The sequence below is a fragment of the Pelobates fuscus genome, chromosome 2 (assembly GCF_036172605.1).
Source record: "Pelobates fuscus isolate aPelFus1 chromosome 2, aPelFus1.pri, whole genome shotgun sequence".
NCBI lineage: Eukaryota > Metazoa > Chordata > Amphibia > Anura > Pelobatidae > Pelobates > Pelobates fuscus.
Window position 1 is genome coordinate 2,851,424 of NC_086318.1, and position 23,703 is coordinate 2,875,126.

Below are 23,703 nucleotides of genomic sequence, written 5' to 3' on the forward strand. Positions count from 1 at the left end.
CAGAAGTAATATGTGTAGATTGTAAGCGTGCTTGGGCAGGGCACTCCCTTATTGTTACAGTAGTAATATGTGTAGATTGTAAGCGTGCTTGGGCAGGGCACTCCCTTATTGTTACAGAAGTAATATGTGTAGATTGTAAGCGTGCTTGGGCAGGGCACTCCCTTATTGTTACAGAAGTAATATGTGTAGATTGTAAGCGTGCTTGGGCAGGGCACTCCCTTATTGTTACAGAAGTAATATGTGTAGATTGTAAGCGTGCTTGGGCAGGGCACTCCCTTATTGTTACAGTAGTAATATGTGTAGATTGTAAGCGTGCTTGGGCAGGGCACTCACTTATTGTTATAGAAGTAATATGTGTAGATTGTAAGCGTGCTTGGGCAGGGCACTCCCTTATTGTTATAGAAGTAATATGTGTAGATTGTAAGCGTGCTTGGGCAGGGCACTCCATTATTGTTATAGAAGTAATATGTGTAGATTGTAAGCGTGCTTGGGCAGGGCACTCACTTATTGTTATAGAAGTAATATGTGTAGATTGTAAGCGTGCTTGGGCAGGGCACTCCCTTATTGTTACAGAAGTAATATGTGTAGATTGTAAGTGTGCTTGGGCAGGGCACTCACTTATTGTTACAGAAGTAATATGTGTAGATTGTAAGCGTGCTTGGGCAGGGCACTCCCTTATTGTTACAGTAGTAATATGTGTAGATTGTAAGCGTGCTTGGGCAGGGCACTCCCTTATTGTTATAGAAGTAATATGTGTAGATTGTAAGCGTGCTTGGGCAGGGCACTCCATTATTGTTATAGAAGTAATATGTGTAGATTGTAAGCGTGCTTGGGCAGGGCACTCCCTTATTGTTATAGAAGTAATATGTGTAGATTGTAAGCGTGCTTGGGCAGGGCACTCCCTTATTGTTACAGAAGTAATATGTGTAGATTGTAAGCGTGCTTGGGCAGGGCACTCACTTATTGTTACAGAAGTAATATGTGTAGATTGTAAGCGTGCTTGGGCAGGGCACTCCCTTATTGTTACAGTAGTAATATGTGTAGATTGTAAGCGTGCTTGGGCAGGGCACTCACTTATTGTTATAGAAGTAATATGTGTAGATTGTAAGCGTGCTTGGGCAGGGCACTTCCTTATTGTTATAGAAGTAATATGTGTAGATTGTAAGCGTGCTTGGGCAGGGCACTCCCTTATTGTTATAGAAATAATATGTGTAGATTGTAAGCGTGCTTGGGCAGGGCACTCCCTTATTGTTACAGAAGTAATATGTGTAGATTGTAAGCGTGCTTGGGCAGGGCACTCCCTTATTGTTACAGAAGTAATATGTGTAGATTGTAAGCGTGCTTGGGCAGGGCACTCCCTTATTGTTACAGAAGTAATATGTGTAGATTGTAAGCGTGCTTGGGCAGGGCACTCCCTTATTGTTACAGAAGTAATATGTGTAGATTGTAAGTGTGCTTGGGCAGGGCACTCCCTTATTGTTACAGAAGTAATATGTGTAGATTGTAAGCGTGCTTGGGCAGTGCACTCCCTTATTGTTACAGAAGTAATATGTGTAGATTGTAAGCGTGCTTGGGCAGGGCACTCCCTTATTGTTACAGAAGTAATATGTGTAGATAGTAAGCGTGCTTGGGCAGTGCTCTCACTTATTGTTACAGAAGTAATATGTGTAGATTGTAAGCGTGCTTGGGCAGTGCACTCCCTTATTGTTACAGAAGTAATATGTGTAGATTGTAAGCGTGCTTGGGCAGGGCACTCCCTTATTGTTACAGAAGTAATATGTGTAGATTGTAAGCGTGCTTGGGCAGTGCTCTCACTTATTGTTACAGAAGTAATATGTGTAGATTGTAAGCGTGCTTGGGCAGGGCACTCCCTTATTGTTACAGAAGTAATATGTGTAGATTGTAAGCGTGCTTGGGCAGGGCACTCCCTTATTGTTACAGAAGTAATATGTGTAGATTGTAAGCGTGCTTGGGCAGTGCACTCCCTTATTGTTACAGAAGTAATATGTGTAGATTGTAAGCGTGCTTGGGCAGGGCACTCACTTATTGTTATAGAAGTAATATGTGTATATTGTAAGCATGCTTGGGCAGTGCACTCCCTTACTGTTACAGAAGTAATATGTGTAGATTGTAAGCGTGCTTGGGCAGGGCACTCCCTTATTGTTACAGAAGTAATATGTGTAGATTGTAAGCGTGCTTGGGCAGGGCACTCCCTTATTGTTACAGAAGTAATATGTGTAGATTGTAAGCGTGCTTGGGCAGGGCACTCCCTTATTGTCACAGAAGTAATATGTGTAGATTGTAAGCGTGCTTGGGCAGGGCACTCCCTTATTGTTACAGAAGTAATATGTGTAGATTGTAAGCGTGCTTGGGCAGGGCACTCCCTTATTGTTATAGAAGTAATATGTGTAGATTGTAAGCGTGCTTGGGCAGGGCATTCACACTTATAGTTACAGAAGTAATATGTGTAGATTGTAAGTGTGCTTGGGCAGGGCACTCACTTATTGTTACAGAAGTAATATGTGTAGATTGTCAGCGTGCTTGGGCAGGGCACTCCCTTATTGTTATAGAAGTAATATGTATAGATTGTAAGCGTGCTTGGGCAGGGCACTCCCTTATTGTTACAGAAGTAATATGTGTAGATTGTAAGTGTGCTTGGGCAGGGCACTCCCTTATTGTTACAGAAGTAATATGTGTAGATTGTAAGCGTGCTTGGGCAGGGCACTCCCTTATTGTTATAGAAGTAATATGTGTAGATTGTAAGCGTGCTTGGGCAGGGCACTCACTTATTGTTATAGAAGTAATATGTATAGATTGTAAGCGTGCTTGGGCAGGGCATTCACCCTTATTGTTACAGAAGTAATATGTGTAGATTGTAAGCGTGCTTGGGCAGGGCACTCCCTTATTGTTACAGAAGTAATATGTGTAGATTGTAAGCGTGCTTGGGCAGGACACTCCCTTATTGTTACAGAAGTAATATGTGTAGATTGTAAGCGTGCTTTGGCAGGGAACTCCCTTATTGTTATAGAAGTAATATGTGTAGATTGTAAGTGTGCTTGGGCAGGGCACTCCCTTATTGTTATAGAAGTAATATGTGTAGATTGTAAGCGTGCTTGGGCAGGGCATTCACACTTATAGTTACAGAAGTAATATGTGTAGATTGTAAGCGTGCTTGGGCAGGGCACTCCCTTATTGTTATAGAAGTAATGTGTAGATTGTAAGCGTGCTTTGGCAGGGAACTCCCTTATTGTTATAGAAGTAATATGTGTAGATTGTAAGTGTGCTTGGGCAGGGCACTCCCTTATTGTTATAGAAGTAATATGTGTAGATTGTAAGCGTGCTTGGGCAGGGCATTCACACTTATTGTTACAGAAGTAATATGTGTAGATTGTAAGTGTGCTTGGGCAGGGCACTCCCTTATTGTTATAGAAGTAATATGTGTAGATTGTAAGCGTGCTTGGGCAGGGCACTCCCTTATTGTTATAAAAGTAATATGTATAGATTGTAAGTGTGCTTGGGCAGGGCACTCCCTTATTGTTACAGAAGTAATATGTATAGATTGTAAGTGTGCTTGGGCAGGGCACTCAATTATTGTTACAGAAGTAATATGTATAGATCTTAAGCGTGCTTGGGCAGGGCACTCCCTTATTGTTACAGAAGTAATATGTGTAGATTGTAAGCGTGCTTGGGCAGGGCACTCACTCATTGTTACAGAAGTAATATGTGTAGATTGTAAGTGTGCTTGGGCAGGGCACTCCCTTATTGTTACAGAAGTAATATGTGTAGATTGTAAGCGTGCTTGGGCAGGGCACTCACTCATTGTTACAGAAGTAATATGTGTAGATTGTAAGTGTGCTTGGGCAGGGCACTCCCTTATTGTTATAGAACTAATATGTGTAGATTGTAAGCGTGCTTGGGCAGGGCACTCCCTTATTGTTACAGAAGTAATATGTGTAGATTGTAAGCGTGCTTGGGCAGGGCACTCACTCATTGTTACAGAAGTAATATGTGTAGATTGTAAGTGTGCTTGGGCAGGGCACTCCCTTATTGTTATAGAAGTAATATGTATAGATTGTAAGCGTGCTTGGGCAGGGCACTCACTCATTGTTACAGAAGTAATATGTGTAGATTGTAAGTGTGCTTGGGCAGGGCACTCCCTTATTGTTATAGAACTAATATGTGTAGATTGTAAGCGTGCTTGGGCAGGGCACTCCCTTATTGTTACAGAAGTAATATGTGTAGATTGTAAGCGTGCTTGGGCAGGGCACTCCCTTATTGTTACAGAAGTAATATGTGTAGATTGTAAGCGTGCTTGGGCAGGGCACTCCCTTATTGTTACAGAAGTAATATGTGTAGATTGTAAGCGTGCTTGGGCAGGGCACTCCCTTATTGTTACAGAAGTAATATGTGTAGATTGTAAGCGTGCTTGGGCAGGGCACTCCCTTATTGTTACAGAAGTAATATGTGTAGATTGTAAGCGTGCTTGGGCAGGGCACTCCCTTATTGTTACAGAAGTAATATGTGTAGATTGTAAGCGTGCTTGGGCAGGGCACTCCCTTATTGTTATAGAAGTAATATGTGTAGATTGTAAGCGTGCTTGGGCAGGGCACTCACTTATTGTTACAGAAGTAATATGTGTAGATTGTAAGCGTGCTTGGGCAGGGCACTCCCTTATTGTTACAGAAGTAATATGTGTAGATTGTAAGCGTGCTTGGGCAGGGCACTCCCTTATTGTTACAGAAGTAATATGTGTAGATTGTAAGCGTGCTTGGGCAGGGCACTCCCTTATTGTTACAGAATTAATATGTGTAGATTGTCAGCGTGCTTGGGCAGGGCACTCCCTTATTGTTATAGAAGTAATATGTGTAGATTGTAAGCGTGCTTGGGCAGGGCATTCACACTTACAGCTACAATATGCAATGTCTCCTTTGTTAGAATGAAACGTTTGTCTTGTTTGCCTTTTGTACAGCGCTGCAGAATGTGTTGGCACTACATGAATAATTGTAACACAGAATTTGGGAACGGTCCGCTGACTATTTATCATGTAGAGTTATTAGCAGATCCGACAATAAATGTTTGGCTGACAGAATACTATTAATGAATAGGGAAGCTATGGGGTCTGGGTCCCACATAGTGATCTAATGAGATCTGTAGTCCTGTGTCATGATGCAAACCGTTCTAGAGCATCCATAGACTGAACGCTACTACGACCAGAGTCCAAAGACAAGGAAACTCAACAAAGCAAGTCATGACATCTGAACCCCCAGTTACCAAAACACCACTCCTGGATCTAAAGTAGAAAGCCGATCTAGTCATTACCTTCCGCCTCCCGCCTCCCACCTCCCATGTCATACCAGAAGCTAAATCCGGGGCTTGGAATCACGTCCCAAACAGAAAGCGCTCTCCATGGAAAGACAGTTAAAACAATTTCCTGCCTGTGGTTCTAGTGCTGCTCTTAAACTAAAGCAAGGAGGGGAGACAGGAGAAAGGGCAGGATGACTGTTGAAGTGTCCTGCAGAGTGGTGATTGCCTCGTGAGAGGAGGGGTGTAACTTGGAATGGAAAGGCTCGGGGAGATCACTAAAGAGTCAAAGTAAAACTTAATTTTAATAAAAATAATTGTAAAAAAGATAAACTAACAAATATAAGCAAATAGTACAATTGCTGTGGTTAGAGATTCATTAAATGGTATAGTTGGTTTGCCTTTAACAATGTAGTATACTTTTGCAATAGCAAATAGTTTGATAACTGTGGTTAGTAATTCTCAAATGGAACAGTTGCACTGCCTGTAACGAAGTATAGTATACCATTTTGTGAATCTCTAACCACAGCAATTGTACTATTTGCTTATATTTGTTAGTTTATCTTTTTTACAATTATTTTATTTTAAAGTTAAGTTTTACTTTCACTCTTTAGTGATCTCCCCGAGCCTTTCCATTCCAAGTTACACCCCTCCTCTCACGAGGCAATCACCACTCTGCTGGACACTTCAACAGTCATCCTGCCCTTTCTCCTGTCTCCCCTCCTTGCTTTAGTTTTGTAGTGCATTTTATTGCACTAGGGGTTATCCCCCACTCAGGAGTAAGCATATCGGACTATCCTTTTTCCCCATTATTTGACTAGTGCTGCTCTTACCTTAATGGGGTTCATGTTAACCCTCTCCGGAGAATCAATGTTATACCAGACGCAAAGGTTGTTTCTGTTCTGCGCCACAACAACATCGCTGCCATGCACCCACTGGACATAGGAACAGTAATTCAAGATTGGGGTCTTCTGCCCACTGGCAATATCAAAAAGGTTCAACTTTCAGAAGGAAAACAAAAAGAAATGCTGTCACAAAAGGATTTAAACAAGTTGTGTTAAATAAAGAACGATTTTAGAATGTAGTTCATACAGTGCTATGTGCGTGCGGTACAGTGAGAGGATAGAATGCAGCGTGCGCGGCACAGTGAAAGGATAGAATGCGGCGTGTGCGGCACAGTGAGAGGATAGAAAGCGGTGTGCGCGGCACAGTGAGAGGATAGAATGCGGCGTGTGCGGCACAGTGAGAGGATAGAAAGCGGTGTGCGCGGCACAGTGAGAGGATAGAAAGCGGTGTGCACAGCACAGTGAGAGGATAGAAAGCGGTGTGCGCGGCACAGTGAGATGATAGAATGCGGTGTGCGTGGCACAGTGAGAGGATAGAAAGCGGTGTGCGCGGCACAGTGAGAGGATAGAAAGCGGTGTGCGCGGCACAGTGAGAGGATAGAAAGCGGTGTGCGCGGCACAGTGAGAGGATAGAAAGCGGTGTGCGCGGCACAGTGAGAGGATAGAAAGCGGTGTGCGCGGCACAGTGAGATGATAGAATGCGGTGTGCGCGGCACAGTGAGAGGATAGAAAGCGGTGTGCGCGGCACAGTGAGAGGATAGAAAGCGGTGTGCGCGGCACAGTGAGAGGATAGAAAGCGGTGTGCGCGGCACAGTGAGAGGATAGAAAGCGGTGTGCGAGGCACAGTGAGAGGATAGAAAGCGGTGTGCGCGGCACAGTGAGAGGATAGAAAGCGGTGTGCGCGGCACAGTGAGAGGATAGAAAGCGGTGTGCGCGGCACAGTGAGAGGATAGAAAGCTGTGTGCGCGGCACAGTGAGAGGATAGAAAGCGGTGTGCGCGGCACAGTGAGAGGATAGAAAGCGGTGTGCGCGGCACAGTGAGAGGATAGAAAGCTGTGTGCGCGGCACAGTGAGAGGATAGAAAGCGGTGTGCGCGGCACAGTGAGAGGATAGAAAGCGGTGTGCGCGGCACAGTGAGAGGATAGAAAGGGGTGTGCACAGCACAGTGAGAGGATAGAAAGCGATGTGCGCGGCACAGTGAGAGGGTAGAATGTGGTGTGCGCGGCACAGTGAGAGGGTAGAATGTGGTGTGTGCGGCACAGTGAGAGGATAGAAAGCGGTGTGCGCAGCACAGTGAGAGGATAGAAAGCGGTGTGCGCGGCACAGTGAGAGGGTAGAATGTGGTGTGTGCGGCACAGTGAGAGGATAGAAAGCGGTGTGCGCAGCACAGTGAGAGGATAGAAAGCGGTGTGCGCAGCACAGTGAGAGGATAGAAAGCGGTGTGCGCAGCACAGTGAGAGGATAGAAAGCGGTGTGCGCGGCAGAGTGAGAGGATAGAAAGCGGTGTGCGCGGCACAGTGAGAGGATAGAAAGCGGTGTGCGCGGCACAGTGAGAGGATAGAAAGCGGTGTGCGAAGCACAGTGAGAGGATAGAAAGCGGTGTGCGCGGCACAGCGAGAGGATAGAAAGCGGTGTGCGAAGCACAGTGAGAGGATAGAAAGCGGTGTGCGAAGCACAGTGAGAGGACAGAAAGCGGTGTGCGCGGCACAGTGAGAGGATAGAATGCGGTGTGCGCGGCACAGTGAGAGGATTGAATGCGGTGTGCGCGGCACAGTGAGAGGATAAAAAGCTGTGTGCGCGGCGCGGTGAGAGGATAGAATGCGGTGTGCGCGGCACAGTGAGAGGATAGAATGCGGTGTGCGCGGCACAGTGAGAGGATAGAATGCGGTGTGCGCGGCACAGTGAGAGGATAGAATGCGGTGTGCGCGGCACAATGAGAGGATAGAATGTGGTGTGCACGGCACAGTGAGAGGATAGAATGCGGTGTGTACTGCTATGAATGAGATATGTACAGCACTGTGTAATATAAAGGATGCAATGCACAATACCCGTAGCTTTTTATCTCTGAAGAGCAGCTTGCGTCCAGTTTCGTTCAGCTCCAGCCAATCAATCTTTGTATCATGTACCACAGAACCCACGTTACAGCCAGCCACGAGATCCTCTGCAGAGACAAATAATATATTATCTGTTACAGCACAGTGTATACTGCGGGATCAGAGGGATGGAGGGAAAACGCTCTGTTACAGTACAGGGTATACCGTGGGATCAGAGGGATGGAGGGAGAACGCTCTGTTACAGTACAGGGTATACCGTGGGATCAGAGGGATGGAGGGAGTACGCTCTGTTACAGCACAGGGTATACCGTGAGATCAGAGGGATAGAGAGAGAGCGCTCTGTTACAGCACAGGGAATACCGTGGGATCAGAGGGATGGAGGCAGAATGCTCAGTTACAATAAAGGGTATACCGTGGGATCAGAGGGATGGAGGGAGAACGCTCTGTTACAGCACAAGGTATACCATGGGATCCGAGGGATGGAGGGAGAACGCTCTGCTACAGTACACGGTATACCATGGGATCAGAGGGATGGAGGGAGAACGCTCTGCTACAGTACACGGTATACCATGGGATCAGAGGGATGGAGGGAGAACGCTCTGCTACAGCACAAGGTATACCATGGGATCAGAGGGATGGAGGGAGAACGCTCTGCTACAGTACACGGTATACCATGGGATCAGAGGGATGGAGGGAGAACGCTCTGTTACAGCACAGGGTATACCGTGGGAACAGAGGGATGGAGGGTGAACGCTCTGTTACAGCACAAGGTATACCATGGGATCCGAGGGATGGAGGGAGAACACTCTGTTACCGCACAAGGTATACCGTGGGATCAGAGGGATGGAGGGAGAACGCTCTGTTACAATACAGGGTATACCGTGGGATCAGAGAGATGGAGGGAGAACGCTCTGTTACAGCACAGGGTATACCGTGGAATCAGAGGGATGGAGTGAGAACGCTCTGTTACAGCACAGGGTATACCGTGGGATCAGAGGGATGGAGGGAGAACGCTCTGTTACAGCACAGGGTATACCGTGGAATCAGAGGGATGGAGTGAGAACGCTCTGTTACAGCACAGGGTATACCGTGGGATCAGAGGGATGAAGGGAGAACGCTCTGTTACAGCACAGGGTATACCGTGGGATCAGAGGGATGGAGGGAGAACGCTCTGTTACAGCACAGGGCATACCGTGGGATCAGAGGGATGGAGGGAGAATGGTAACTCGGATTAATAAATGATATATACCAATAGCGATTGTCTTCATGTCAATGAGGTAAGCTAGCTTCTTATTATCTGGCGCTCCCGGCTGCTTGCGCTCATTCAGACGGACACTGCCAATAGATAAGGAAAGTCACTGTAAAGACACACCATCTAAGCAGTGTAGCAGCTGATACATAGTATTGGATATACAGCGAGGAGGAGACGAGGTACGCGTGAGGACGTTTAGCCCATCTATCTGCCCTTAAACCTTCACATGAATACACACAGGGGAACGGGAGAGCTAATTACATGAATACTGAGAAAAAAGTTAAAGTCCAGGGGGTAACCCCTAATTAGACTATACCAAACAACACAACCTTTTCCCACGGAATTCTAGAACGTTTGTTATAAATTTGTTGCAGCGTAATAGAAATCAGAGTAGCGAGTATAGCTACACTTCAGCCTAGCACAATCAAATCCAAGTAATAAAATCTATAACAATCCCTGACAGAGAATGAGGCACAGCTCAGAAAGGAGGATAGTAACAATTTAACACACATTACGTCAAGAGTCAAATCTTAAAGGGATACTATTAGTTATAAAAACAACTTTAGCTTAATGAAGCAGTTTGGGTATATAGATCATATCCTGGCAGTCTCATTGATCAATTCTCTGCCATTTAGGAGTTAAGTCACTTTGTTTACACAGCCCTAGTCACACCTCCCTGAACTAATGTTTACACTTCCTTTACTGCAAATTATGTTTAGTTTAGAATTTCTTATCTCCTGCTATGTTAATAGCTTGCTAGACCCTGCAAAAGCCTCCTGTATGTGATTAAAGTTCAATTTACAGAGAAAGAGATACAATTGTTTAAGATAAATTACATCTGATTGAAAGTGAAACCAGTTTTTTTTTCATGCAGGCTCTGTCAATCATAGCCAGGGGAGGTGTGGCTAGGGCTGCATAAACAGAAACAAAGTGATTTAACTCCTAAATGGCAGGGAATTGAGCAGTAAAACCTAAGACACATAATCTATACACTATGTGACGAACCGCCTTGCACTCCGACTGAGTGCCTCCACCAATCGATGCTCCTAGCGGTAGCAGTATAGCTCCAACGTGTGTTTCATCTGCCGAGTGGCTCTTCAAGGCAGTATATTTATATATATATATATATATATATATATATATATATATATATATATATATAAAACGCCCCCTAGTGATATACAATATGCAGTCCAGGTAGTGTGTTTAAAGGACCACGATAGTGCCAGGAAAACAAACTTGCTTTCCTATAGTGCCCTGAGTGTGCCCCCACCCTCAGGGTCCCACTCCCGCCGGGCTGAAGGGGGAGCAAGGGGGTTAAACACTCCCCTTTCTCCAGCGCTGGGCTCCCTTGGCGCTGGCGACTCTCCTCCTCCTTCAGTCGTCATCGTCTGAATACGCATGCGCGGCAAGAGCCGCACGCGCATTCAGCCAGTCCATAGGAAAGCATTCTCAATGCTTTCCTATGGACGCTGGCGTCTTCTCACTGTGAAAAATCACAGTGAGAAGCGCGGAAGCGCCTCTAGCGGCTGTCAATGAGACAGCCACTAGAGGCTGGATTAACCCTAATGTAAACATAGCAGTTTCTCTGAAACTGCTATGTTTACAGCTGGCAGGGTTAATCCTAGATGGACCTGGCACCCAGACCACTTCATTAAGCGGAAGTGGTCTGGGTGCCTATAGTGGTTCTTTAAATTGTCCCCTAGTGATATACAATGTGCAGTGCAATGTTTATATTACACTTGCCTGATAAGATGTGGGTTCATGAATTCAGTGCGCACCGTGCCTAGAATCTCATTATTTCCATACTCCACTAATGTCAGTTCCCCCGCATTGAAGATCATGCAAACCTGAGATTGGGGAATAAATGGAGAGCTGAGATCCGAGGATAATATTGGGGGAGGGAGGAGATACGAGGATATATGGGGAGGAAATACGAGGATATATGGTTAGGAGATACGAGGATATATGAGGGATGGAGGAGATACGAGGATATATTGGGGGAGGGAAGAGATACGAGGATATATTGGGGGAGGGAAGAGATACAAGGATATATTGGGGGAGGGAAGAGATACGAGGATATATTGGGGGAGGGAAGAGATACGAGGATATATTGGGATGGGGAGGAGATACGAGGATATATGGGGAGGAGATACGAGGATATATGAGGGATGGAGGAGATACGAGGATATATGAGGGATGGAGGAGATATGAGGATATATGAGGGATGGAGGAGATATGAGGATATATGAGGGATGGAGGAGATATGAGGATATATGAGGGATGGAGGAGATACGAGGATATATGGGGAGGAGATACGAGGATATATGAGGGATGGAGGAGATACGAGGATATATGAGGGATGGAGGAGATATGAGGACATATGAGGGACGGAGGAGATACGAGGATATATTGGGGGAGGGAAGAGATACGAGGATATATTGGGGGAGGGAAGAGATACGAGGATATATTGGGGGAGGGAAGAGATACGAGGATATATTGGGGGAGGGAAGAGATACGAGGATATATTGGGGGAGGGAAGAGATACGAGGATATATTGGGGGAGGGAAGAGATACGAGGATATATTGGGGGAGGGAAGAGATACGAGGATATATTGGGGGAGGGAAGAGATACGAGGATATATTGGGGGAGGGAAGAGATACGAGGATATATTGGGGGAGGGAAGAGATACGAGGATATATTGGGGGAGGGAAGAGATACGAGGATATATTGGGGGAGGGAAGAGATACGAGGATATATTGGGGGAGGGAAGAGATACGAGGATATATTGGGGGAGGGAAGAGATACAAGGATATATTGGGGGAGGGAAGAGATACGAGGATATATTAGGGCAGGGAGGAGATACGAGGATATATTGGGGGAGGGAGGAGATACGAGGATATATTGGGGGAGGGAAGAGATACGAGGATATATTGGGGGAGGGAAGAGATACGAGGATATATTGGGGGAGGGAAGAGATACGAGGATATATTGGGGGAGGGAAGAGATACAAGGATATATTGGGGGAGGGAAGAGATACGAGGATATATTAGGGCAGGGAGGAGATACGAGGATATATTGGGGGAGGGAGGAGATACGAGGATATATTGGGGGAGGGAAGAGATACGAGGATATATTGGGGGAGGGAAGAGATACGAGGATATATTGGGGGAGGGAAGAGATACGAGGATATATTGGGGGAGGGAAGAGATACAAGGATATATTGGGGGAGGGAAGAGATACGAGGATATATTAGGGCAGGGAGGAGATACGAGGATATATTGGGGGAGGGAGGAGATACGAGGATATATTGGGGGAGGGAAGAGATACGAGGATATATTGGGGGAGGGAAGAGATACGAGGATATATGAGGGATGGAGGAGATATGAGGACATATGAGGGATGGAGGAGGTATGAGGATATGTGAGGGATGGAGGAGATATGGGGAGGAGATACGAGGATATATGAGGGATGGAGGAGATATGAGGATATATGAGGGATGGAGGAGATATGAGGATATATGAGGGATGGAGGAGATATGAGGATATATGAGGGATGGAGGAGATATGAGGATATATGAGGGATGGAGGAGATATGAGGATATATGAGGGATGGAGGAGATATGAGGATATATGAGGGATGGAGGAGATATGAGGATATATGAGGGATGGAGGAGATACGAGGATATATGAGGGATGGGGGAGATATGAGGATATATGAGGGATGGAGGATGTGGCGAAACCAACCTCGCCACTATGGGCTGGAGAAGCCTGGTTGCTCGCCTGCTTCCTTTGGACTATGGACCAGACTTTAAAAAGCTTTATTTTACCTGCAGAAAGGCATATTCGTGCCTTTCAGCCGGGGTGTTCAGTAGATTCCAGCTACCGAACAAACTACCGTATGAGGGACCACCTAGGAGATGGAGTGTGCCGTCAATTAACCGCCCAGAAGCTGCGGTTAACCGCAGCTTAATTGATGAACGCTGGGTGGCCTTTGTTCGTTTGCCGACCACGAGGTAGCGGCCATTTTAATCGTGCGAAAGACCAGCGGTGTTCGGCGAGGATTCTATGGAACTATAAACGGACACTTAATTGCACGAACACCGCTGAGCCGTCTGTCGCCTGGGTCCTATCGTACAAGGTTAACCGAACACTGGAATTCGGTATTTCTATGGGAATTGTAGTAACCCAGATAGCTATACCATGGAGCCTATTTGTGTGATTAAAGACTTTGGCTCCATGGCGATTAAACTGTATTCGTGTAGTCTGGGTGCCAGTCACTTAATAATGTGCACCCAGACCTGAGCTATCTGGGGATATGTAACATGTCTGTGTTGGGTGGAATAAAAGTGACTTTATATATTTTAAATCATAATACTGTATTTAGATCCCCACATGTGTAATGGAGTCTTGTCTTTGTCCTGAGAGGTAATTGGATTACCTCTACAATTATCTCCAGGGCAGAAGAGAGGAAACCAGGATGCATTGTGGGAATGTTTACTGCTGTGTGTCTGTAATTGGTTTATGTCTGTCCTTTGTTACAGTCTTCCATTTGGTCCCCTAGGGGAGTGTCCACCAGGTGGGAGACCTGCATAAATACTGGGCAGGTAGCCCTGAGTAAATGAGTTGCTGTTAACCCTGAAGCTGGAGTGTGTCTCTTTCTTGGGGGGAAGGGGACTGTATGCCGACTGCCAGGAGTGTAAGCTGTCCATATTGCTTTTCCTGTTCGGCTGCTTCCAGGGTTCGTGTGTCTGCTGTTCGAGAGTTGGTGAATTCGTGCAGTTTGGGAGTTCGGGAAGTTGGTGCTTATGGTAGCTGCTGGTCTATGGAAAAGGGGATTATCGCCTAAACGCATTTTTCCCCTTTTATGCTGAAACGGTCCGTTACAGAGGAGATACGAGGATATATGAGGGATGGAGGAGATACGAGGATATATGAGGGATGGAGGAGATATGAGGATATATGAGGGATGGAGGAGATACGAGGATATATGAGGGATGGAGGAGATACGAGGATATATGAGGGATGGAGGAGATACGAGGATATATGAGGGATGGAGGAGATACGAGGATATATGAGGGATGGAGGAGATATGAGGATATATGAGGGATGGAGGAGATACGAGGATATATGAGGGATGGAGGAGATATGAGGATATATGGGGAAGAGCAGTGATAGGATATGGGTGATCTGTAATAAGAGGAAGAGATTACATTTATTACTCACATTCTCATTTTCAAAGAAGAACTTTTCATTCCCGCCAGATCCTTGCCAAGCCACCTAATGAAGAATACATTGGGTTACACAAAGCGGAGGGATTCACAGAAAACGTCAATCTGCGATACTAGTTCGCACAGCCCAGAATACCAAGCTGCAGGGTATCACTCAGTACACACACAGCCCAGAATACCAAGCTGCAGGGTATCCCTCAGTACACACACAGCCCAGAATACCAAGCTGCAGGGTATCACTCAGTACACACACAGCCCAGAATACCAAGCTGCAGGGTATCACTCAGTATACACACAGCCCAGAATACCAAGCTGCAGGGTATCACTCAGTACACACACAGCCCAGAATACCAAGCTGCAGGGTATCACTCATGTGGCAAACCTAGCCACTTCTGGACTGTGATATATCGAGGTTGTCCGTAGGCTGTAAGGGGGGGGACTGTATATTCTATATTGTATGTGTGGCGAAACCAACCTCGCCACTGGGCCCTGGAGAAGCCTGTTTGCCCGCCTCCTACCTGCTGACTATGGCCCCTGGATTATTTGGGGCACATTGTAATTTATTGTGCGACTGCTGGCCCTCTAAGTATAGTGAATGGTATTTTATTGTACTGCTGCTGGCCCTTTAAGAACTGTCTGGGGACATATTGAGACTTTGGGTAACAATACCCTTTAAGACTATGGCCCCTGAAAACTTATTAACTTTTATTGGGTGTGTATGGCCCTTTAAGAACCGTCTGGGGACATATTGTGACTTTGCTGAACAATGCCCCTTTAAGACTATGTCCCCAGACCTGTAAAATAACTTGCCCCTGGCTCTCCCCCACTTGGTTCAGTAAATAGGGCTTACTGAACCAAGTACCACACAGGCGGACCACCCAGAAGCTAAAGTGTGCAGGCAATTTACCTCCCAGGCTGTGAGGTTACTGCCGGTTAATTGCACGTGGCGGCGGCCATCTTGGTTCATTCGAACGCGGTCAGCGGTGTATGCTAAAGATTCTGTGGAACTAAAATCGGCTACACATTTTGCCGAACACCGCTGACCCTTACCTTCTTCCATACTGAACTTGCAGCTCCAGAGACTAAGTCCCGTTCGAAATGGGACTTAGTCGTTTTTTCGCATGAAAGTGACCGGCCGCACAGCCCAAATCTATGGAACTGTTTTGGGCAGGAAAATGTGCTTGCGGTCGGTCATAAAGGGACCTCCAGCTAACTTTTGATCCACTGGAGGGATTTGGCTGATTTTTGGAAGGGTTTATGTTTAAAGTGTGCTGATTCTAAATATGTGGTTTTTGGGAAGATTGGATGTATGGATTTAAAGCTATAGCACATGTATAAAAACTGTAGTTTTCCTGGCTGTATAATTATGTTAACTGGTTATCTGAGGGGAGGGGATGTGTGGGTTGTACCATGTATGTGGTTGGTTATTTTATGCCTCCCCCTGGGTGTGGCCTATATGTGTGAGTTGGAAATAAAAGCCAGGCTGGATGAGCCAGTCCAGAGTTCCTGTTTTTACCCTCAAAGTGATGTGTCGTCTCATTATTGGGGGGGAGGATTTATTGCATGCTGTTCCAGTTGACTGCTAGGAGTACAATCCTATTCGTATGGTTCCTATTCAATGGTCTACAGCATTCATATGCTTGGGAGAATTTAAAAGGTTTCTCGGATTCGGTGATTGTGGTGTCTGCCAGAGTGCTTGGAGTCCTCAGGAAGCACTAGGAGCATCCATTAACGGAGGTACCCAGTCGGGGTGCCAGGTGATCCGTTACAGTATGTGTATTCTCTATGACCGTTCGCATGCTGGCAGCCCTAAGCTACCAGCATGCAAACCCTTCGTTTGACGAATTGCGGCTATCCGGGCCGTTTGCCAACCGAATACGGGCTCCCCAGGTGGACCACACGCTTAGAGTCGTGTGGCGCTCATTAACCGATTGCAACAATGTTGCAATCGGTAATTAAAGGCTCTCCTAGGTGGCCGTCGTTCGACTACCGACCATGCGGCGGTCGGCCATCTTGGATCCTTTGTCTCTCCAGCGGTGTTCGGTCGTCGAGCGCCTGGTACTAAAAACGGCTACTCAATGATACGAACACCGCCGGACTTCCAGAGCGTTCGGGAGTTCCGCTCTCATCACATTGTGTTCTCCATCTGTGTTCTGTAGTTTTAAACCAAACTCGATGGCTAAGTGTATTTCATGCGGCGTTCGGTCAATTCAGCTGGGAGCTGAGCGGTATTCTCCCAAAAGATGCGCTCAGATCCCAGCTATCTACCGAACGTTCGGTCACCTAAATCTGCCGAATAAAACGTAAAAACGTATTTTAATACAGATTGTCAGTTCTGCTGCACGAGGGGATAATCCACTTAATCGTCCAATTTAGTGGGAGTATCCCTCTCGTGCAGCACAGCCTGTTGGGAAAATTACATTGCATGATGGGAGAAATCCCCTGGACTCACTGTATGGAAAAACCCCTTGCATGGGGAACTGTATAAATATGCCAGCTGTGAATAAAGCCAGTTAGTTGACTCCCAAACTGTGTTTCGTCCGGTTATTGGGAGGATTGGGGATATTGCCTTGCTTCCTAACTCTGACTGTGGATTACCTGTGATACCAACGGAAACCGTGGACTATACTATTGCATTCCGTTACAACTCAGTACACACACAGCCCAGAATGACAAGCTGCAGGGTATCACTCAGTACACACACAGCCCAGAATACCAAGCTGCAGGGTATCACTCAGTACACACACAGCCCAGAATACCAAGCTGCAGGGTATCACTCAGTACACACACAGCCCAGAATACCAAGCTGCAGGGTATCACTCAGTACACACACAGCCCAGAATACCAAGCTGCAGGGTATCACTTAGTATACACACAGCCCAGAATGCCAAGCTGCAGGGTATCACTCAGTACACACACAGCCCAGAATGCCAAGCTGCAGGGTATCACTCAGTACACACACAGCCCAGAATACCAAGCTGCAGGGTATCACTCAGTACACACACAGCCCAGAATACCAAGCTGCAGGGTATCACTCAGTATACACACAGCCCAGAATACCAAGCTGCAGGGTATCACTCAGTATACACACAGCCCAGAATACCAAGCTGCAGGGTATCACTCAGTACACACACAGCCCAGAATACCAAGCTGCAGGGTATCACTCAGCACACACACAGCCCAGAATACCAAGCTGCAGGGTATCACTCAGCACACACACAGCCCAGAATACCAAGCTGCAGGGTATCACTCAGTATACACACAGCCCAGAATACCAAGCTGCAGGGTATCACTCAGTATACACACAGCCCAGAATACCAAGCTGCAGGGTATCACTCAGTATACACACAGCCCAGAATACCAAGCTGCAGGGTATCACTCAGTACACACACAGCCCAGAATACCAAGCTGCAGGGTATCCCTCAGTACACACACAGCCCAGAATACCAATCAGCAGGGTATCACTCAGTACACACACAGCCCAGAATACCAAGCTATCACTCAGTACACACACAGCCCAGAATACCAAGCTGCAGGGTATCACTCAGTACACACACAGCCCAGAATACAAAGCTGCAGGGTATCACTCAGTACACACACAGCCCAGAATACCAAGCTGCAGGGTATCACTCAGTATACACACAGCCCAGAATACCAAGCTGCAGGGTATCACTCAGTACACACACAGCCCAGAATACCAAGCTGCAGGGTATCACTCAGTACACACACAGCCCAGAATACCAAGCTGCAGGGTATCACTCAGTATACGCACAGCCCAGAATACCAAGCTGCAGGGTATCACTCAGTACACACACAGCCCAGAATACCAAGCTGCAGGGTATCACTCAGTACACACACAGCCCAGAATACCAAGCTGCAGGGTATCACTCAGTACACACACAGCCCAGAATACCAAGCTGCAGGGTATCACTCAGTATACACACAGCCCAGAATACCAAGCTGCAGGGTATCACTCAGTATACACACAGCCCAGAATACCAAGCTGCAGGGTATCACTCAGTATACACACAGCCCAGAATACCAAGCTGCAGGGTATCACTCAGTATACACACAGCCCAGAATACCAAGCTGCAGGGTATCACTCAGTACACACACAGCCCAGAATACCAAGCTGCAGGGTATCACTCAGTACACACACAGCCCAGAATACCAAGCTGCAGGGTATCACTCAGTACACACACAGCCCAGAATACCAAGCTGCAGGGTATCACTCAGTACACACACAGCCCAGAATACCAAGCTGCAGGGTATCACTCAGTATACACACAGCCCAGAATGCCAAGCTGCAGGGTATCACTCAGTATACACACAGCCCAGAATACCAAGCTGCAGGGTATCACTCAGTATACACACAGCCCAGAATACCAAGCTGCAGGGTATCACTCAGTATACACACAGCCCAGAATACCAAGCTGCAGGGTATCACTCAGTATACACACAGCCCAGAATACCAAGCTGCAGGGTATCACTCAGTATACACACAGCCCAGAATACCAAGCTGCAGGGTATCCCTCAGTACACACACAGCCCAGAATACCAAGCTGCAGGGTATCACTCAGTATACACACAGCCCAGAATACCAAGCTGCAGGGTATCACTCAGTACACACACAGCCCAGAATTTTCTAAATAAATAACATTGTAGCGGAGTAGAGGTACGATCCAAGGTAGCTCCGCTGGTAGACAGGAACAGCAATCCAATACAGGTATCAAACGGGTAGCGTAGTTACAATCCCTTCCCTCCAAGAACTAGACGACACATAGCTTGGAGGTCAACTGTCAGCTTTATTCACACAATTTCTTTTATGGCTTTTTCCCATGCAAGGGAGGTAACTCAAAACAACCAATCACCTCACAATCACCTCCCCTCCCTCTCCTCCCCTTAGATTAGCAGGTAAATTAATTAGAGGGAACCGAGTTTTCCCCAGTTTCTGAATGACCCCTAAATACGGGGGGTACGAGGATAAACGAGGGGTCCCCTGGTAGGTCTGCTCTGGGTGAGTAACATATTCAAATTTCACCCAGATCAGACCAGGGGTTCGGGAGTTACAGGTATTTAAAGATTTGACCGACTGCAGGGACACAGTAGCCGAAAACGGCTCCATAGATTCTGGCCCTGTAGTCGGTCTTCTTCACTGCATGGAAAGTGCCGAACAGCTCAGCCATCCGACCCCAATCTTTGGTTCGGATGAATCCCCTAGACTGGGGAATGCAAACTACCGAACGGCGGGCCGTTCGGCAGTTTGGATCATACGATTTGGTGATCCTGGAGGTCTGAGCGGTGTCTGGGTAGTCGAGCGTCCGATTTTAGTTCCAGACGCTCGACGACCAAACACCGCTGTTCGGCAGTTAAGATGGCCGCCGCCACGTGGAGATTAGGCGAACGGCGGCCGCCCACGGACCCAATAACGGTATGTGAACATTTATTCTTCCTTAACATGCTGGTACAATATACAAGATGCATGGACATATAGGGTTAGGGACACATAACAATGTAAATACGAGTTTCTGGTGGCTGCTTCTGCCACAAACATTTACCTTTATATCTTACACACAGCAGCTCACATGATAAGATTTCCCAACTGTCCCAGAGTCACATTTAAAAATGCAAATAAGCAGACCGTGCGGTCTTTTTTCAGATTTCCATCCAATATCTCACGGCACATTAGTTATGCCAATAATTGCACCAACCTGTGGCGGTCGCACGTAGGGTTCATCAGCGTGCCTTTCACTCCATGCTGAACGTCCTCCGTGGGGAATGTAAATATTTTACTCACCAGGTGGACTACAAGACATGCGGTTAGTACCTCGCTCAGGCTGTTGGTCTCCAGGTCTCCCAGCAGTAATGTGTCAGAGGTGTGAGCCACCACGTATCGCTCCTTGCCAAGAATCTTTACTTCATCCAACTCATACCCATAAAAAGACTTCAGCACCACGCGGGTCCCGCTGGACAGATTCTTCACAATCACCTGAAAATATATGGACGGATGATATATGCAGCTCACAATCAGCACTCACTGTCTCACCTGGCTGGGTATCTCACACACAGCGAAACCGGGCACTCACAGTCTCACCTGGCTGGGTATCATTAACACACACAGCGATACCGGGCACTCACTGTCTCACCTGGCTGGGTATCATTAACACACACAGCGATACCGGGCACTCACTGTCTCACCTGGCTGGGTATCATTAACACACACAGAGCGATACCGGGCACTCACAGTCTCACCTGGCTGGGTATCATTAACACACACAGCGATACCGGGCACTCACAGTCTCACCTGGCTGGGTATCCCTAACACACACAGAGCGATACCGGGCACTCACTGTCTCACCTGGCTGGGTATCATTAACACACACACAGCGATACCGGGCACTCACAGTCTCACCTGGCTGGGTATCATTAACACACACACAGCGATACCGGGCACTCACAGTCTTACCTGGCTGGGTATCATTAACACACACAGAGCGATACCGGGCACTCACAGTCTCACCTGGCTGGGTATCCCTAACACACACAGAGCGATACCGGGCACTCACTGTCTCACCTGGCTGGGTATCATTAACACACACACAGCGATACCGGGCACTCACAGTCTTACCTGGCTGGGTATCATTAACACACACAGCAATACCGGGCACTCACAGTCTCACCTGGCTGGGTATCCCTAACACACACACAGCGATACCGGGCACTCACAGTCTTACCTGGCTGGGTATCATTAACACACACAGAGCGATACCGGGCACTCACTGTCTCACCTGGCTGGGAATCATTAACACACACAGCGATACTGGGCACTCGCAGTCTCACCTGGCTGGGTATCATTAACACACACACAGCGATACCGGGCACTCACAGTCTCACCTGGCTGGGTATCATTAACACACACAGCGATACCGGGCACTCACAGTCTCACCTGGCTGGGTATCATTAACACACACAGCGATACTGGGCACTCACTGTCTCACCTGGCTGGGTATCATTAACACACACACAGCGATACCGGGCACTCACTGTCTCACCTGGCTGGGTATCATTAACACACACACAGCGATACTGGGCACACGCAGTCTCACCTGGCTGGGTATCATTAACACACACACAGCGATACCGGGCACTCACAGTCTCACCTGGCTGGGTATCATTAACACACACAGCGATACTGGGCACTCGCAGTCTCACCTGGCTGGGTATCCCTAACACACACAGCTATACCGGGCACTCACAGTCTCACCTGGCTGGGTATCATTAACACACACAGCAATACTGGGCACTCGCAGTCTCACCTGGCTGGGTATCATTAACACACACAGAGCGATACCGGGCACTCGCAGTCTCACCTGGCTGGGTATCATTAACACACACAGCAATACCAGGCACTCACAGTCTCACCTGGCTGGGTATCATTAACACACACACAGCGATACTGGCCACTCACAGTCTCACCTGGCTGGGTATCATTAACACACACACAGCGATACTGGGCACTCGCAGTCTCAACTGGCTGGGTATCATTAACACACACACAGCGATACTGGCCACTCACAGTCTCACCTGGCTGGGTATCATTAACACACACAGCAATACTGGGCACTCGCAGGATCACCTGGCTGGGTATCATTAACACACACAGCGATACCGGGCACTCGCAGTCTCACCTGACTGGGTATCATTAACACACACAGAGTGATACCGGGCACTCACAGTCTTACCTGGCTGGGTATCATTAACACACACAGAGTGATACCGGGCACTCACAGTCTTACTTGGCTGGGTATCATTAACACACACACAGCGATACCGGGCACTCACTGTCTCACCTGGCTGGGTATCACTAACACACACAGCGAACCGGGCACTCACTGTCTCACCTGGCTGGGTATCTCTTACACACACACACAATACCGGACACTCATTGTCTTGCCTGGATGAAAATAATGGAGGTACTGGGTGCTCAATGACTCACCTGGCTGGGTATCATTAACACACACAGCAATACCGGGCACTCACAGTCTCACCTGGCTGGGTATCATTAACACACACACAGCAATACCGGGCACTCACTGTCTCACCTGGCTGGGTATCATTAACACACACACAGCAATACTGGGCACTCACTGTCTCACCTGGCTGGGTATCATTAACACACACAGCAATACCGGGCACTCACTGTCTCACCTGGCTGGGTATCATTAACACACACACAGCAATACTGGGCACTCACTGTCTCACCTGGCTGGGTATCATTAACACACACAGCAATACCGGGCACTCACTGTCTCACCTGGCTGGGTATCATTAACACACACAGCAATACTGGGCACTCACTGTCTCACCTGGCTGGGTATCATTAACACACACAGCAATACCGGGCACTCACTGTCTCACCTGGCTGGGTATCATTAACACACAAAGCTATACTGGGCACTCACCGTCTCACCTGGCTGGGTGTCCCTAACACACACAGCGATACCGGGCACTCACTGTCTCACCTGGCTGGGTATCACTAACACACACAGCGATACCGGGCACTCACTGTCTCACCTGGCTGGGTATCACTAACACACACAGCGATACCGGGCACTCACTGTCTCACCTGGCTGGGTATCACTAACACACACAGCGATACCGGGCACTCACTGTCTCACCTGGCTGGGTATCACTAACACACACAGCGATACCGGGCACTCACCGTCTCACCTGGCTGGGTGTCCCTAACACACACAGCGATACCGGGCACTCGCAGTCTCACCTGGCTGGGTATCACTAACACACACAGCGATACCGGGCACTCACTGTCTCACCTGGCTGGGTATCACTAACACACACAGCGATACTGGGCACTCACTGTCTCACCTGGCTGGGTATCATTAACAGACACAGCGATACCGGGCACTCACTGTCTCACCTGGCTGGGTATCATTAACACACACAGCGATACCAGGCACTCACTGTCTCACCTGGCTGGGTATCATTAACACACACAGCGA

General features: G+C 47.6%; 1 protein-coding gene across 1 annotated transcript in view; it reads right to left on the reverse strand.

Moving 5' to 3' along the window:
* Positions 1 to 23,703, reverse strand: part of IFT172 (intraflagellar transport 172) — a 255,466-nt gene that overhangs the window by 207,512 nt on the left and 24,251 nt on the right. Inside the window, exons 3-8 of the mRNA XM_063441063.1 lie at positions 20,511 to 20,672; positions 14,679 to 14,732; positions 11,199 to 11,302; positions 9,450 to 9,535; positions 8,195 to 8,307; positions 6,135 to 6,302 (exon numbers count right to left, since the gene is read on the reverse strand). Coding sequence (XP_063297133.1) covers positions 6,135 to 6,302; positions 8,195 to 8,307; positions 9,450 to 9,535; positions 11,199 to 11,302; positions 14,679 to 14,732; positions 20,511 to 20,672 — 687 coding nt within the window. The remainder of the gene's footprint in view (positions 1 to 6,134; positions 6,303 to 8,194; positions 8,308 to 9,449; positions 9,536 to 11,198; positions 11,303 to 14,678; positions 14,733 to 20,510; positions 20,673 to 23,703) is intronic.